This window comes from Mizuhopecten yessoensis, unplaced genomic scaffold (assembly GCF_002113885.1).
Source record: "Mizuhopecten yessoensis strain PY_sf001 unplaced genomic scaffold, ASM211388v2 scaffold9737, whole genome shotgun sequence".
Classification (NCBI taxonomy): Eukaryota; Metazoa; Mollusca; class Bivalvia; order Pectinida; family Pectinidae; genus Mizuhopecten; species Mizuhopecten yessoensis.
The window spans coordinates 328,842-347,196 of record NW_018408197.1 but is presented as its reverse complement, the minus strand read 5'-3'; the positions used below and the strand labels follow the sequence as shown (position 1 = coordinate 347,196).

General features: G+C 34.4%; 1 protein-coding gene across 2 annotated transcripts in view; it reads right to left on the bottom strand.

Annotated features, from left to right (window-relative positions):
- The window catches only part of LOC110458743 (kalirin-like), a 237,422-nt gene that overhangs the window by 13,501 nt on the left and 205,566 nt on the right, over nt 1-18,355 (bottom strand). For both annotated transcript variants that reach the window (XM_021510631.1, XM_021510630.1), the window contains 2 exons: nt 5,331-5,551; nt 224-350 (listed from right to left, as the gene is read on the bottom strand). In XM_021510631.1, the coding sequence (XP_021366306.1) occupies nt 224-350; nt 5,331-5,551 (348 nt within the window). The remainder of the gene's footprint in view (nt 1-223; nt 351-5,330; nt 5,552-18,355) is intronic.

The following is an 18,355-nucleotide window of genomic DNA, read 5'->3' as shown; positions in this document are numbered from 1 at the left end:
TAGCTCTATTTTTAAATTATTTCCAAAATGTAGCACCCTAGAGTAGTTCTAATTTTAAAATTCATAAATTAAGATAAGCCTTGCAGTTTGTTCTGGTTTTAGAGTGATTCATAGTAGTTTCTAGTCAAGTTTCCAAAATATTTTATTTGAAATTATATTTAAACAGAAGCATTTTTTCTTCAAAACATCAGAGTTTTAAACAAGTTTATGCTGTATATCTGACCTTTGACCTCTCCCTCGTGAGCGGAAGTGTTCTTGCCTTCCTGTCCAGACTGGCTGTTCCATCCATCGGACGGCGTTCAGGTCTCAAACCCTGCATCCGCAACTTGAACAGTTGCCAAGAACTTTTCCTGTGGACCAAAGAGAGGATTGTGTGACAGCTGGGTTATACACACAAAATCAAAAAATACCAAACGCAAAATAATGGGAAATAGGCTGGCAGCAAAATATGATATATCTACGAAAATGTGACCTAGCAATATTAACAGGGAGAGGCCAAAGTTGTAATTATGTCTCAGAAACCAATGTTAGATTTTTTTTTAAAAGCCATTTGTACATTATAAGACGAGGCCCAGAGGGCCTGTATCGCTCACCTGGATACCTTAGCAATCATGGCAAAATATTCTCCAAATGAGATCAAGGGAATATGCCAGACCCCAAGGCCAATCCTTGTAGCATAACTGTATTAGATTTTGTCATGCCCAGCAATTTTATGTATGGTTATGGGGTGGGGATCTCAACTGTTTCCAAGCTTTGACTCAGAAACTAGGTCCCTAGGGTTGTGGCCAGACCCCAGGATCTATTCTAATATCGTGACTGTATTTGTCTCTTTTTATCCAGCATTTTTATATATAGTTTTGGGGTGGGGATCTTAACCGTTTCAAAGTTATTACCCAGGGGTTAAGTCTGCAAAGGTGTGGCAGACCCTGGGATCAATTCTAATATCATGACTGCATTCGTCTCTTTACGCCCAACAATTGTATATATAGTTTTGGGGTAGGGATCTTAACCATTTCGAAGTTATTGTATATACGGTTTTAGGGTGGGGCTCTCAGCTGTTTCCAAGCTGTGACTAAGAAACTAGGTCCCTAGGGGTTCGGTCAGACCCCAGAGTCTATTCTGATATCATGACTGCATTCGTCTCTTTATGCCCAGCATTTGTATATATAGTTTTGGGTGGGGATTTCAACAATTTTAAAGTTATGGCCCAGGGACTATGTCTCCAAGGGCGGGGCCAGACCCTAGTGCCATCCTGGAATCAAATGAGCAATCTTCTCTTTATACTCAGCAATTGTATACCATAGTTATATGGTTGGGATCTCAACTATTTCCAAGTAATACACTTTTTTGGCCCCACCCCTTAGCCCGGGGGGTCAGCCCCACCATTTGTACAATTCTGAATCCCTGCCTCCCATGAATGTTTCCACCCAAATATGATCAATATCCATGCCACAGTTCTACAGAAGAAGTCGCTTAAAGCAATATAGCCAAATACCCCTTTTTGGCCCCGCCCCTCAGCCCCCTGGGGGGTTAGCCCAATTGTTTGTACAATTTTGAATCTCCACCACCTAGGAATGCTTCCAGTCAAATATGGTTGGTATCCATCTCTTAGTTCCAGAGAAGAAGTCGCTTAAAGCAGTATAGCCAAATTTCCCCCTTTTGGCCCCGCCCTTCAGCCCCCTGTGGGGTCAGCCCCATCATTTGTACAATTTTGAATCCCCACCACCTAGGGATGCTTTCAGTCAAATATGGTTGATATCCACTTTTTAGTTCCAGAGAAGTCGCTTAAAGCAATATAGCCGAATTGACCCCTTTTGGCCCGGCCCCTCGGCCCCCTGGGGGCAAGCCCCATCATTTGTACAATTTTGAATCCCCACCACCTAGGGATGCTTTCAGTCAAATATGGTTGATATCCACTTTTTAGTTCCAGAGAAGTCGCTTAAAGCAATATAGCCAAATTGACCCCTTTTGGCCCGGCCCCTCGGCCCCCTGGGGGTAAGCCCCATCATTTGTACAATTTTGAATCCCCAACACCTAGGGATGCTTCCAGTCAAATTTAGTTAAATTCCAATCAGTGGTTTAGAAGAAGAAGTCGTTTAAAGAAATTGTTGACGTACATACGGACGTACTGACGAAGGACAAAACGGTATGGCATAAGCTCACCTTGGTTCTTCGGACCAGGTGAGCTAATAATGTCTGATGTTACAAGATGTTGTTCAAGTCAAGTGTCAGTAAAGTCAGGTTTCACTATATACCAGGATGTCCTTAAAGTCAGGTGTCAGTAAGTCAGGTTTCACTATAAACCAGGATGTCCTTAAAGTCAGGTGTTAGTAAAGTCAGGTTTCACTATCTGACATGATGTTCTTAAAGTCAGAAGTCAGTAAAGTCAGGTTTCACTATAAAACATGATGTTCTTAAAGTCAGATGTCAGTAAGTCAGGTTTCACTATATATCAGGATGTCCTTAAAGTCAGGTGTTAGTAAAGTCAGGTTTCACTATCTGACATGATGTTCTTAAAGTCAGAAGTAAGTAAAGTCAGGTTTCACTATAAAACATGATGTTCTTAAAGTCAGAAGTCAGTAAAGTCAGGTTTCACTATATACCAGAATGTCCTTAAAGTCAGGTGTCAGTAAAATCAGGTTTTACTATCTAACATGATGTTCTTAAAGTCAGATGTCAGTTAGTCAGGTTTCACTATATACCAGGATGTCCTTCAGGTAAGATGCCAGTAAGTCAGGTTTCACTATATACCAGGTTGTCCTTCAGGTCAGATGTCAGTAAGTCAGGTTTCACTATAAACCGGGATGTCCTTAAAGTCAGGTGTTAGTAAAGTCAGGTTTCACTATCTGTCATGATGTTCTTAAGGTCAGATGTCAGTAAGTCAGGTTTCACTATAAACCAGGATGTCCTTAAAGTCAGGTGTTAGGAAAGTCAGGTTTCACTATCTGACATGATGTTCTTAAAGTCAGAAGTCAGTAAAGTCAGGTTTCACTATATGCCAGAATGTCCTTAAAGTCAGATGTCAGTAAAATCTGGTTTTACTAACTAACATGATGATCTCAAAGTCAGATGTCAGTTAGTCAGGTTTCACTATATACCAGGATGTCCTTAAGGTCAGGTGTCAGTAAAGTCAGAAGTCAGTAAAGTCAGGTTTCACTATAAAACATGATGTCCTTAAAGTCAGGTGTTAGTAAAGTCAGGTTTCACTATCTGACATGATGTCCTTAAAGTCAGGTGTCAGTAAAGTCAGGTTTCACTATATACCAGAATGTCCTTAAAGTCAGGTGTCAGTAAAATAAGGTTTTACTATCTAACATGATGTTCTTAAAGTCAGATGTCAGTTAGTCAGGTTTCACTATATACCAGAATGTCCTTAAGGTCAGGTGTCAGTAAAGTCAGGTTTTACTATATACCAGGATGTCCTTAAGGTCAGGTGTCAGTAAAGTCAGGTTTCACTATATACCAGGATGTCCTTAAAGTCAGGTGTTAGTAAAGTCAGGTTTCACTATCTGACATGATGTCCTTAATGTCAGATGTCAGTAAAGTCAGGTTTCACTATATACCAGAATGTCCTTAAAGTCAGATGTCAGTAAAATCTGGTTTTACTATCTAACATGATGATCTTAAAGTCAGATGTCAGTTAGTCAGGTTTCACTATATACCAGGATGTCCTTAAGGTCAGGTGTCAGTAAAGTCAGGTTTCACTATAAAACATGATGTTCTTAAAGTCAGGGGTCAGTAAAGCCAGGTTTTACTATATACCAGGCTGTCCTTAAGGTCAGATGTCAGTAAAGTCAGGTTTCACTATAGTAAAGTCAGGTTTCACTATATACCAGGACGTCCTTAAGGTCAGATGTCAGTAAGTCAGGTTTCACTATATACCAGGATGTCCTTAAGGTCAGATGTCAGTAAGTCAGATTTCACTGTATACCAGGATGTTCTTAAAGTCAGGTGTCAGTAAAGTCAGGTTTTACTATACAACATGATGTTCTTAAAGTCAGGTGTCAGTAAAGCCAGGTTTTACTATATACCAGGATGTCCTTAAGGTCAGATGTCAGTAAAGTCAGGTTTCACTATATACCAGGATGGCCTCAAGGTCAGATGTCAGTAAAGTCAGGTTTCACTATATACCAGGATGTTCTTAAAGTCAGATGTCAGTAAGTCAGGTTTCACTATATACCAGGATGTTCTTAAAGTCAGGTGTCAGTAAAGCTAGGTTTTACTATATACCAGGATGTTCTTAAAGCCAGATGTCAGTAAGTCAGGTTTCACTATAAAACATGATGTTCTTAAAGTCAGATGTCAGTAAGTCAGCTTTCACTATAAAACATGATGTTCTTAAAGTCAGGTGTCAGTAAAGCCAGGTTTCACTGTAAAACATGATGTTCTTAAAGTCAGGTGTCAGTAAAGCCAGGTTTTACTATATACCAGGATGTTCTTAAAGCCAGATGTCAGTAAGTCAGGTTTCACTATAAAACATGATGTTCTTAAAGTCAGATGTCAGTAAGTCAACTTTCACTATAAAACATGATGTTCTTAAAGTCAGATGTCAGTAAGTCAGCTTTCACTATAAAACATGATGTTCTTAAAGTCAGGTGTCAGTAAAGTCAGGTTTCACTATATACCAGGATGTCCTTAAAGTCAGGTGTCAGTAAAGTCAGGTTTCACTGTATACCAGGATGTCCTTAAAGTCAGGTGTCAGTAAGTCAGGTTTCACTATCTAACATGATGTTCTTAAAGTCAGATGTCAGTAAGTCAGGTTTTACTATATACCAGGATGTTCTTAAAGTCAGATGTCAGTAAGTCAGGTTTTACTATATACCAGGATGTTCTTAAAGTCAGATGTCAGTAAGGCAGGTTTCACTAACTAACATGATGTTCTTAAAGTCAGGTGTCAGTAAATTCAGGTTTCACTATAAAACATGATGTTCTTAAAGTCAGATGTCAGTAAGGCAGGTTTCACTAACTAACATGATGTTCTTAAAGTCAGGTGTCAGTAAAGTCAGGTTTCACTATAAAACATGATGCTCTTAAAGTCAGGTGTCAGTAAAGCCAGGTTTTACTATATACCAGGATGTCCTTAAAGTCAGGTGTCAGTAAAGTCAGGTTTCACTGTATACAGCTGCAGAATATTATTCACACTTGTGTTGAAAATTCTTCGTCCTGTATCTGATGACACTGCTGTTATTGAGATTTACTGTTACTATCTGACAAAATTAACACTTTTCAGGGGGAAGTTTTTGTCTTTATTTGATGCCAACTTCAAATTACATGACAAAGAACGGCATAAGGGACTGAAACCCTTTACCTTAACGTGGCTCTTCACCTACCTCAAACTCCCATCGCCATCTCTTGGCCCGATGGCATAGCCAGGAATCCAGCCCTCAGCCGCGGGAGAGTTTTTATTGGCCGGACGGTGGACAAAGAACATCTCCTGTTGATTTGATGACATCACCTGGACGATTTCGCCACGAAGGGCTGTGATCTCATCTTCCTTTACGGAGTTGTAGTCACAGATGACCTTACAAATGTGTACAACTTCCCCCGTCGGCTGCCATGGTAATGAAATAGCACACACTTAATATCACATGGAAATGTTTGCTGCACAAGATAATGTTGTACAAATTTCATTAGGTGTCTGAATAGGTTTAGGCATGCAAAATGTTGTGTTGATTTATTGAGAACACAGTACCAGAAAAAAAAATCATTATTACACAAACAACCAAGTCATGTACACGTTAAACTTTTGTATTGGTAAATGATTCTGTTATTTCAGTATTTTTAAACATCCAAACAAGGCTTCATTTGATTTTATAATCATGGCTGCAAATCTTTCTACACCTGATAACGTTACACAGCTGCAGTACACTCAGTCTACCGGACTGACTGTCCAATCCGTATTTTTCTCAAAATTGGCCAAAAACATTCTATTCTGACAATTACACTATATACCCCAGTAGATCGACTCTCGTTATGTCAGGGCAAACCAGTATTACTCTGGAAAATATATTTCAGGACAGATTTGACTATGAATATATGACAGTCTAATTATACAGACTTTTTGAATTTTGGAAATTTGCCTCCTAGCTATATCTTCACTCACGCTTATTTGAAAATATATTTTTTGTAGTTTTGTTTCAAAAAATCATTCAGCCCTGGATCGTAATATTTACCCATCTGTTACTTCCATGTGTTTTCTGTATTACAATCAAAACATGCCCTTTACTTCTGTTTTTTTCCCCCTCATGAATTACAGTTCTAGCCCATTCCTTCTGTTTTCTCCGGAGATTATTTCCAGTTTCTGAGCTACACTTTGGAAGTTGCATATAGCATGATAGTTTACTGAGGGTTTTTAATTCATTTCTTCCACAAGTCATCGTGAATACTGATCAAAGATTCGACATGTGTCATGCTATGGTTTATATATTTTTGTTGATTACAATTTTGTCTTGGAAAGGCATTCAAAAATATTCCGAGTTTTAGAAAAAAACATTTTCAAGAATCAGATTTGATTATAATTAGCTTTATAGCAATATATCATCATAATCTTGTCACATCTCTGAATGTTCTGCAGGTACTATTTTGATTTGTTACACCTCAAGTGAATTTTTAGCTATTTGATTGGTTGGGAGAAAATTAAACAAAAATCTCTGTCACCCTCCGAAAATACATTGGTTTTAAGGGGCGCGTGTGATATTGCCATGAGACAGTGAAAAATATCACATGCGCAAAAAATGTGCGTGCACCGCTTCGTTTCCCCACTGTGATGGTCACTAGAACGTTTGACGGCAACAGCCAATTTCATCAAGCGCCGGTGCGATAGCGATTGTAAACAGCAGACTATCAACAAACAAGATGTCATTATCGAGGTTTGCTGCCGTTTCTGAGCTACATTGACTTTTGGTGTAACAAAATAGATATGACATTCATTAGCAGGTGACAGTGAATATTGTCAACCCTCAAAAACCCATTGTCACCCTCGGCTTCGCCTCGGGTGACAATGGTTTTCTCGGGTTGACAATATTCACTGTCACCTGCTAATGAATGTCATATTTATATAATGACACCTAATTAACATAGAGGATAGAGACATTTTCCTTTCATTATCTAATGCCAGACATTCAAATATATAATGGAATTCATCTCCGATATCTCTTACATTACACAATTGACAAATACGTTCATGTCTTGGTATATTACTCCTAATTCCGGCTNCCCTTATTTTATTTGCCAGCTCTCCAACAGTTTTCAATGTTCCATTTTTTTTTGAACTTTTGTTCTTTGAAGGTTTCCTCTGTATTTCCCTAATGAGGTGTAACATTCTTTTTTTTAAGATAAATGGTGGCAACAAACAAGGTTTTCCTGGATAAAGATTTAAAATGTTCATCTGAAATATTTACAAATCTTGAAAGTTCTTTTTTAAGAAATTTATATTTTGAAAAATAGGTAAGTTAACAAAGCTCTTACCTGTATTGATGTGAAGATGGAATGCAGCACAATGCAACATGCACTAATAAAAGCATGGTTAGTTTTTTTCTTGTAAAGAACTTTTATTTCTTACCTTATTGATTTTTGAAAACACATGCATCTACTTCTAAGCAATCGTAATCAAGCACATTGATAGCAAGGCAAAATTATCAAAAAAATAAATAACACGTCTGAAAAAGTGTATATCAAAACAATAGTTTATACATCAATTGTTACCAGTTAAAGATTTTAAATATTCATGAGAAAGTGAAATGTCATAGATGAAAAAGGAAAAAAACCTTACAGAACAAAACTACAAAACGAAAATAAAAATAAAGTCAGAACGATTTTTATTATAAACTTTTGTTATAACAAATTTACAACAGCAAAAAATGAAATTGATTAACAACAGATTTAAGAAAAAAAACCAATATTTACACATTTCAAAATTTATTTTACATAAATGTTCGTTTGCTTCACACTAAAGCCACCAAACTACACACTATTGAAGAAAATAAAAGTCACTTAAGTTCATTACCATAAACCATGAGGTCCTGCTCCTCAAAGGTCCTGTTGTCTGCTCTAGTTGTCTCCCTTGTTGCTATTTTATCTCACTTGTTATCTCCCTTTGAATCCAGTCAAACTGGACCAATTTGAAAATCCAGAAACCACAAAAGTCTCTGATATCAATAAATGGTTTAAGAAATATGAGAAATCTCCTTGATGTTGTTTGGATCAGGAACTTAACATTAATTTGAAAAAGGGCTAATTTGAATATTTCTTTGTAGAATTTGAACTGATGAGGTATGATGATTGGTACAGTAATAACTAAGTATACAGCCTCTCACTACATCCCCCAACCAGTGTATTACAATTCTGGTTAATTGTTATATAATGTGGAAACTCATCTTGAAAAATGGCTGTAGTATAAAGACCTTTAACTTTCCTACTGCAGTGTTCATGATAAGACACATCAACTCATTCATCCCCTGCAGACACATTTGAACTCTTCCAATTCAAAGGTTGGAATAGCTCATTATGAAATTTCAGGGGTGAATGAGTTAAGGATGTTGTGCTATTTTATTATGGTCTGCTACCTCTTTACAGAAGAGTTCCAATGTCAGAAACCATACGATATCCTTTATCACTGGTCACACAAACTGAGGGAAGACTTGTTACAAGACTTATATTCTGATAAGGCTTGTGATTATTTACAAACTGTATATTGTATGAGTATGGAATTTTATCAGCCAGAATTCATAATCTACCTGTTAAAGTTCATTGTTTAAACATCCGTTGTACCTCAATAAATTATACTGTTTTGTTGCCAATATGTTTTTTTGTTTCTGTTTTAAAAATGAAAAATACTATGTAATGTTTAAACATCCGATGTACCTCAATAAATTATACTGTTTTGTTGCCAATATGTTTTTGTTTGTTTTTTAAATGAAAAATGCTATGTTAATCCATTAAGTTTAGTTCAATTTGTCCATGGCTCCATTTTAACTGCAAAAACAACTTGTAGCCCCATCAATCTAATCAATCAGTAACAAATAGTTGTGCCTTGATCAATTTGTGATGTGGTGTGATATGTCAATGAATGCCAGTAATGATACAATGTGGTTTAATTAGTATTTTGTATGTGGTTTGATATGTTAATATTGTGAGTGTTGTTAAGTATGTTAATATTGTGGGTGTGGCTTATTATGTTAAAATTGTGCATGTGGTTAAGTATGTTAATATTGTGGGTGTGGTTTGATATTTAAATATTGTGGGCATGGCTTGATATGCTTGTAATATATTTACTTATTTTGTTCATATTGTGGGTGTGGTTAAGTATGTTAATATTGTGGGTGTGGTTTGATATTCAAATATTGTGGGTGTGGCTTGATATGTTTGTAATATAATATTTACTTCTTTTCTCACTTTGTAGATCTTTCAACACATTATTGAGTTCATAAAAAAAAACGGGTTTGTTTGTTTGTGTTTTACGCCAGGTTTGGTTTGGTTTGTTTGTGTTTTATGTCCTATTAACAGCTATGGTCACTTAAGGACGTGCCAGGTTTGGTTTGTTTTTGTTTTATGTCTATTAACAGCTATGGTTATTTAAGGACGTGCCAGGTTTGGTTTGTTTGTGTTTTACATCCTATTAACAGCTATGGTCGTTTAAGGACGTGCCAGGTTTGGTTTGTTTTTGTTTTACGTCCTATTAACAGCTATGGCCATTTAAGGATGTACCAGGTTTGGTTTGTTTTTGTTTTACGTCCTATTAACAGCTATGGTCATTTAAGGATGTGCCAGGTTTGGTTTGTTTTTGTTTTACGTCCTATTAACAGCTATGGTTATTTAAGGACGTGCCAGGTTTGGTTTGTTTGTGTTTTACGTCCTATTAACAGCTATGGTCACTGAAGAACGTGCCAGGTTTGTGGTTTATGTCCTTTTAACAGCTGTAGTCATTTAGGATGTGTCACGTTTTGGTGATGGAGGAAAACCAGATTACCTGGAGAAAAACCATCGACCTGCAGCCATACCTTGCAGCTGCCCCACATAGGCCTCATACCTGTGACCCATCGCAGACGGTCAGTCAGACTTATTAACCACTCAGTCACCGTGGCCCACAGTAAAAGATAATGAAGACAAGATTTAGATCTGATAAACAAGACTTTATTTCTTGACTTTGTTATGTTGGACAATTCCTCTTAACTGTCAGTAATATACAAGCATTGGATAGATACAGCTATAGAACTTGGCATTCTCTATGTCAGCAAGTCTGTACGCCCGTCTATATATACACATATAGAGTTCTACACACGGCACTCACGTATAGTCATAGGGGTTATAGACATATGTAACTACACAACCATACATACATTGTATGTAATCATACATACACTTATGTAATTACATGTAACTACACAATTATACATATACTTATGTAATTACATGTAACTACACAATTATACATATTCTTATGTAATTACATGTAACTACATAATCATACATATACTTATGTAATTACATGTAACTACACAATTATACATACATGGTATGTAATCATACATACACTTATGTAATTACATGTAACTACACAATTATACATACACTTATGTAATTACATGTAACTACACAATTATACATATACTTATGTAATTACATGTAACTACATAATCATACATACATGGTATGTAATCATACATACACTTATGTAATTACACAACCATACATATGTAATTATACAATCCTTGGGGATATATGATAAAATATCATATCCAAGATTGACAATCCCTATATAGTCAGAATGAAATCTGTGTATTTGTGTGTAATTACATTTATCATGGATTACCCCACACCTATGACTACACACCGTACAGACATGATATAATTTACGTAGAATTATTTAGATATGATAAGACACAAAAAAATCATTTAATCTTCACTTATATCTCGCTCTAATCCTCACTCACCCAATAAACACATTGTCTACATTTAGATTATTCACACAATAAAGGTCAGAGGTCACAGAGGTTATATGTGGTCATTGGTAGGACTTAAAAGGGCTGGTCACCATGAGAGATGATATAAAAAATTTGATCTAAACACAACCACAATTTTCTGATTTGAATAAAGAAATAGTTTTGAACAGTTTTGGAACAACTCTAAAATTATGTAAAAATTTGAATACTGGTAACTGTTTTATACTTTCATGACAGCTGACAGCCCCCCCCCCCCCCCCCCCCCCCCCCNCACCTTTTCTTCCATTCAGGATCTTTGTCACCTCCCCAATGCTAAACTATACCAACTGTTTTAGTGTATTTATTGGGTGAATCAGGTGAACTACTCATACACACACACGCTCATAAATATAGTTTCACAAAGACAGAAAATTCATAAACCACTCATACACACACACCCTCGTAAATATAGCTTCACAAAGACAGAAAATTCAAAAACAGACTTCATATAATTCACTCTGAACCAAACACCAAATGTAGACAGTTGATAAGAGTTTTAGGGAGAAATATTTTTATGTGTGAGGCCAAATTCATACCATGAAATGAATGTTCCATGTTTACAAGGAATATGTTTGTACAATTATCACAATTAAAATTCCGACAGCAACAATGACTTATCAACTTAATGAATATCTGAGACAGAGAGAAAAAAGAAAGAAATTATAATTATGTATTTTAATCTGTCAGATTAATTGTTTTCAAATTTGTTCTATCATCGTTTTGTTCTGAGTATTCCACCCTTTTGATATTCTGTGATCAGATTTGTTTTTTGCCTGATGTACCGTACTCGTACAAAGACACACTAGAGGGCCTCAATTTCTCGAAAAAGTCAATAAGAGTATAAAAATTATCACAATTTCTTAATCAATATTTTCCTTGAATATTACTTCTAAAATGACACAAAATAAATAGCTAACAATTTTTATTTAATACTTATTTGTAGTTTGCACTATTTTTTATGGTAAATATTCATTTTTTTGTCCAAATAACAGATCACGTACATCACAAATGGTGTTTTATTGGACCAGCTTTTCATTAAATATTATTCATGATAAATAACTGTAATTGATTACTATAAAGTAATTATTGAGTTTAATGATTTTTTTGATTTTTTTTCATAGTTCATGTTAAATCACAAAGATTTATCAAAAGGATATATCTTTTTTCCACTTTGAAAAGATAAGGAGTTCAAATGTATCAAACTACGATTTGACAAGATGTTCAAATTTAAATTACAACTCTTCTGTCGGGTAAAAAAGATTCAAAATGTAAAAACAGAGTCGTTATAGAAAACAAAAGCTTCCATGTGGAAAAAAATAATACATTAGTTTTGAGGGAAATCACTATGGAAAATAATCAGTTCTTAAAAAAATCAAAAAAAATCAGAAATTTCAATATTTATATACTCAGATTTGGATTGAAATATTATGCTTGCATTTTCACAATGTTATTTACTGATGATGATTTACAAATATCTTCAATGTTTGATTGTATCTAAATGAATAACAAACTCTTAATAACTGTCAAGTATGTGAGAAGGGTAAGGTTCATTTGAGAAATTAGTTTTGCACATTTTACAGTTTCGGTGATGCAGACCATCCTTACTTATATAAAGACAATATAATAAGTTAAAAAGGTCATCTAACACCTACAGTTTGTTTAAAGTCTAGTTTAAATGGACCTTGAAAGTGAGCTGATACAAATATCTTCATGAGCAAAATCATAAATTATACATATATACATTCATATATAGCAAAACCTATTATAAACATGACTGCAAACATCCACAGATTAAATACATTGTAAATCAAAATATCACATTTTAATCTATTTCTGTTATACACACACTCTCTCATTCTCCTATGGCTACAGTTATCTCCCTTTTAACAAGAGTGACCTCCCTTGTTACAATGTTTCCATATATATGGCTAGAGTAATCTCCCTTTATGCTGTCTCCAATGGATTTATTTACCGAAATGTAACATCTATGACCTTGTGTTCAAAATCATGTGACCTTGTTTCTGAATATTTGACTTGAATATAGAAACTTGAATATAAATATCTAAATCTCTATCAATATAGTAGATAAAATCTATTGTGTATAGTTTACATTGTCAATAAACAATAACATTTCATCAGATCATGCTCCATCTTCTTTCATAATCATTGATAAAAAGCATAAGTAGGCTCCTTTCTACAACACCTACGTCAATCTAGTATATATGTCTACTGGTGGATGAGGCCACTTTCTTGCGGATATATATATATATATATCTATATACGTTTACATTTAAATAAATTGAATCAGCCATCGGAAGCCTTTAGATCCTTCTGCATAATAACCAGGCATACGTAACATGTTATAGTGTCAATATCCACTGTCAAATCTATACAGCAGTGCCAACTCTCATTTGTTACAAGCTTACCAACGATTCAGAGACTATACATTTCAAATATGCTTTGTTTTGTCTTTTATCACAAGCTTATCTTTGACTCAGAATATGCATTTATATAACTTTGTCAAACCATGTACCTGTTTAAACAAAAGATCCAATTGGCAAAGTAGCTATGGTAACAGTTAATCAAAATTCTGGTTTCAAACTTTGAGAACAGAATCATCTTCTCATCAATCTCGACTATGATACATTTCATTAATGAATAAATTAAAAAAAGTTATAGTTTGGAAATGGTGGGATCCACATTCACAATAACACAGTGAACTATTGCACAGAGCTGTCAATTTTAATCTTCATAACAAAATTAACAAAAAAAAAAATTAAAAAAATCCAACACTTTGAAAACACACATAATCATATTCATTTTACAAATAATGAAGCTTATGAGACAAAGAAACATATTCTACACTGTTGAAAACCTCAATACACACACTAGTGAGATAAGGAACCGAAAACGTTTAATTCGCTTATTTCACTAAAATTAATGAAAAGAAAATATGAAACTCATTTCACAGTTTACAAGTGACGATATTGTTTTGCCTTCTTCCTATTCATTCTCTTGAATTTTTTTTACAAAAAGAGCCGATTCACCCAGTTTCATCTGAGAGGGGGTACATAACTCAAGGGAGATAAATCTTTAATCCTTATTCATTATAGAAAGGCAGGTACACTTTTTGTTGGGAGCTAAATCGTTAAATTTTATTTCACGATTTTAATTTAAGAGGTGTATTTTTTTCATGGGAACTAAATATTTCAATTATTTCAATTTAATATAAACTTTTTTTCATGGGAACTGATATTATTTCAATTATGTCAATTTAATTCAAACATTGGGAGGGGGGGATTTTTAGAAAGGGAGCTAACTCTCTTCATATAGGGACAGTAACTTTTACTTAAGGGAGCTAACTCATTGATTTTCATTACATGTCAAGGAGGTCTTTTTATCACATTTTTTGATTGGATATATAAACAGCAGATCAATTTGTGAGGGGGTTTACTCTGATTGTGATAAATACACTTAACTTTGATGGTAAAACTATGACCGACAAGAAAATTTGGGCTATAGACATAAGATTCTGTATAGAGAATGTAAAAATAGAGCTATATTTTCTTGTGATGATACTTTCAAGCGTCAATAGCAAGACACAGATGAACATTAGTATTTATGCTTTCTGAAATGGGACACACAAGCTTATCTATATCTCAAACTTAAGTATACTGAAATTATACTGCTAATGCTGCAGCATACTGAAACAATACTCCCGATTCAGCAGCCTAACAGCAGTACAGACACAAGACATGCACATTGGTCAATTATTCATACCAGAACAGGTTAAATGCAGTATAAGGTCATTAATTTTAGTAGTGAACCTTACTTGTATAATATATTCCTGCTATTATATATATATATATGTATTATATTTACTCCCTGGAGCATGGTTTACTGCCTCCATACTGCCTCGTACAATTTGCAGCATGTATTTGATGCAGTATGGTTATTAGTACCTAAATAGAAAATAACAATACAAACATATCTCTTCTATACCGTAAAGTAAACAAACTGTCGAGAACAGCTGATTGAAAGATCTACCTATATATTATTAGTAAAGAGCTATGCTGAATGTTCCCCATTTGGTATAAAACTATTACATGTTGTTTCTATACTGACTACAGCACTACTACTCCTGTTAATGATTGTCAGTCAGCAGTGTTTATATAATACTGCAACATCAGTATAGCTACCCTCATACTGCAGATTAGCATTACGATCAGCTATGCTGCACAAAACTGGAAATATGCTGGAAATATGATAATCTTATTAACTGCTTTGTACCTTTATAAGAGGGTACACACAGAATAATACAATCACCCAACTGTTTTACACAATGTTGATATTTTCCTCATTATGTTGTCAAGTACTTGGTGTACATATTTAGGGGCTTAAAAAACCACTGAAATACAACAATTAACATCATGTACTAATGTCTATGGGACACGCTTAAAACATTCACTCCAAATAAATACTTCTATTTTTGTGTTTAAGTAGAAGCACCAAATGCCAAAATTATCTCATATTTTAATACTGATATCATGCTGTTTTGTTAATCCATTTACTGAAACTATACTGCTATATATATATATATACATATACACACTTAACTACACTGTAATATATTATACTGAAACTTTACTGCAATATATTGTGAAACCATAATCGCAGTTTAGACTGTAACTATACTGCAATACACAAACTATACTGCATTGTATGCTGATATCATACAGAATATATGCTGACATCACACTGTGTTTATATTTGTATGTTGTTGATAGGTTTTAGCCAATTAACGCCTTCAACCTTATGTCTGCCTGAAATTTTAATGCTTTTTAAAACTGTCGCTATCTTACATGTGAATTAAAAGTTGTTGAGATCTACAATATCTAAATTTAGGATGAAGTGACTAGACATTTAAAACAAAACATTTTCAGAGATAGTTAAGGAACCTTTAACAACTCAAGGCTCGCCTAGGTAAGGCTTCTGTATTATGAATGATGTAGCAGTAATTTAGCCATCTTATATCAGTTAAAGATACGAGAATCGTGACTCTGACGAGAATCGTGTGTCTGACGAGAATCGTGACTCTGACGAGAATCGTGACTCTGACGACAATCGTGACTAACGAAAATCGTGACTCTGACGAGAATCATGACTCTGACGAAAATTGTGTGTCTGACGAGAATCGTGACTCTGACGAGAATCGTGTGATGTCTTCAACCAAAACAGTACCCTGGAGGTCAACAGCTTTGAAAGTAAATATTATATTTTGAAGTTTCATGTGTCGTACATTCAAAATTAAACAAACGCTTTTCCATTTTAGTAGACACTCCCTACAATATGATGCAGTTTTGAGTTTTACCAAAAATTAAAAAAGTCCAGATTTTGAATAACATACTTCAATTTCAGGAGATGTCAGTGTTATGGACAGCACTGGACATGCACTAAGACCTGACTACAACATGCTGAGTATGGCTTGTGACGGTATAAAGACAGGAACAATAACACTTGGCCCCGGATATTTATAACAAGGTAATGTAACTCCTCTTTTAAGCACCTACGATGAAAAATCCCCATCAGTAACCTAATTATTAATAAAAAAAAAAAAATTGAATTGAAAACTTTAAAAAAAAATACATACTAACATTATTTCTAAACTGACAAAAACTCATCTCAAATTTATCTGCATTTTATAGTCGGTATAAGTACAAATGTATGTGGCGATTTACAAATTTGATTAGGTCACCTGGGTTAATAAACTACATGTACATCATCAGATAAGATCACAAGTAAGGTAATCTCAATATATTTTACAGATCTACGTGAATTGTTTTACAACTCTACATGATAGTGTTAATATTCAGCATTTTTTGGTTTTGTATTTTTGTCCCCGTACCATTTTTAGGATTCAAGGTATATGCTCTTTATTTTCAATTTTCTAAAAATACTTCCCTTTCATGTTATTGTTTTGAATTCTAATATAAATGTTTTCAGTTTGAAATTTTTATCAAGGTAACTTTGTACTTTGAAATCAGTAGAAAATGTTCTAATAACAGATGGATACATACATCTAATATACTAGACAACTACAGCAGCCAAGGTTTTGATTAAAAGGTTCTGTAGGTGAATGTATAAAATACATTGACATTTAAATTTCATGTTTCCAGGTTTAACAACACAGCCATATGTTTCCAATTTGAGAATCCCTGTCCCACTGCATTGTGGTTTTCCATATACATGTAAACAGTTATCTCCCTTTAATTTTCGTTTGGATATAACTGTAGCACAGTCGTCTAAAACATATTTTTATTGCCTTGAAAATGACAAAAAGGATTGGGCACAAGTTCGTACAACTTAATTAAGCCCTCTCCTAACTTAAATACATTTTACGTACATCATAGCTGTATTAACATGTACATTTCATTTATTTTTTTAATTTAAATTTAAGTTTAAATTTACAGTTGGGCCAGGATACTTCCGACCACTTGAATAAAGTTTTTGGCAGTGGTACAGGGATCCTTAAGTTAAAATCAGACTTCAACACATTTTTCAACATTTAAAATATTTTGATCGCCACATCTTGAGGTGTTGCTCACACAAGAAAATGTTCTAAATTACAACGATATTATACGGCATGTCTGCATATCCTACGCTTTTCCTTAAGTATAAATCAATCCTCCTCTTTCTGGCTTGCCTTAACATTTTGAATTAAATTGAAATAAGATGTTGTTTCTAATGTTTAGTCAATTAAAGGAAAATGCCTATAATGAGTTAATATTTTTGAACACAACTGACACTGGCCATCCTATTGTAGAGTAGAGAGGCTTAACAGTAAATGCCATACAACTGTGATGTAGACTGTTTCCATTACATACTCAATGTTCTGTCTCAAATAAATACTATACTCAATGTTCTGTCTCAAATAAATACTATCTACAATCTTTTGGAACTGGTTTGCCAACAAAACATTTTTGTACCAATGTTTAAAAATCTAATTCCAAAGCAAAGCCTGTAAAATCGGCACGATTTCAAGTCACAAAGAATGGCCATTTCATTTTCAAAACTATCAAAATTTTATGTTGATTGGATTACAAAACAAGCTTGCAAAAGTGGCAACATTTGTTATAACAGAAAAGCATGTATTTTCCAGCAGATTAACATCGAAAACTTATATTTCAAAACAAAACAAATTCAACATTTTCATGATTTGTTGATCTGATTCCAATACAAGCTTGTAAAAATGGCATCAATCATAGTCTTTGAGAAGCATGTATTGAATGGCTGATACACATATATAGACAGAGACATAAACAATTTTCTCATTCATGCAAATCACATGTATTTCGACGTTTCCAAATTGTTAGATC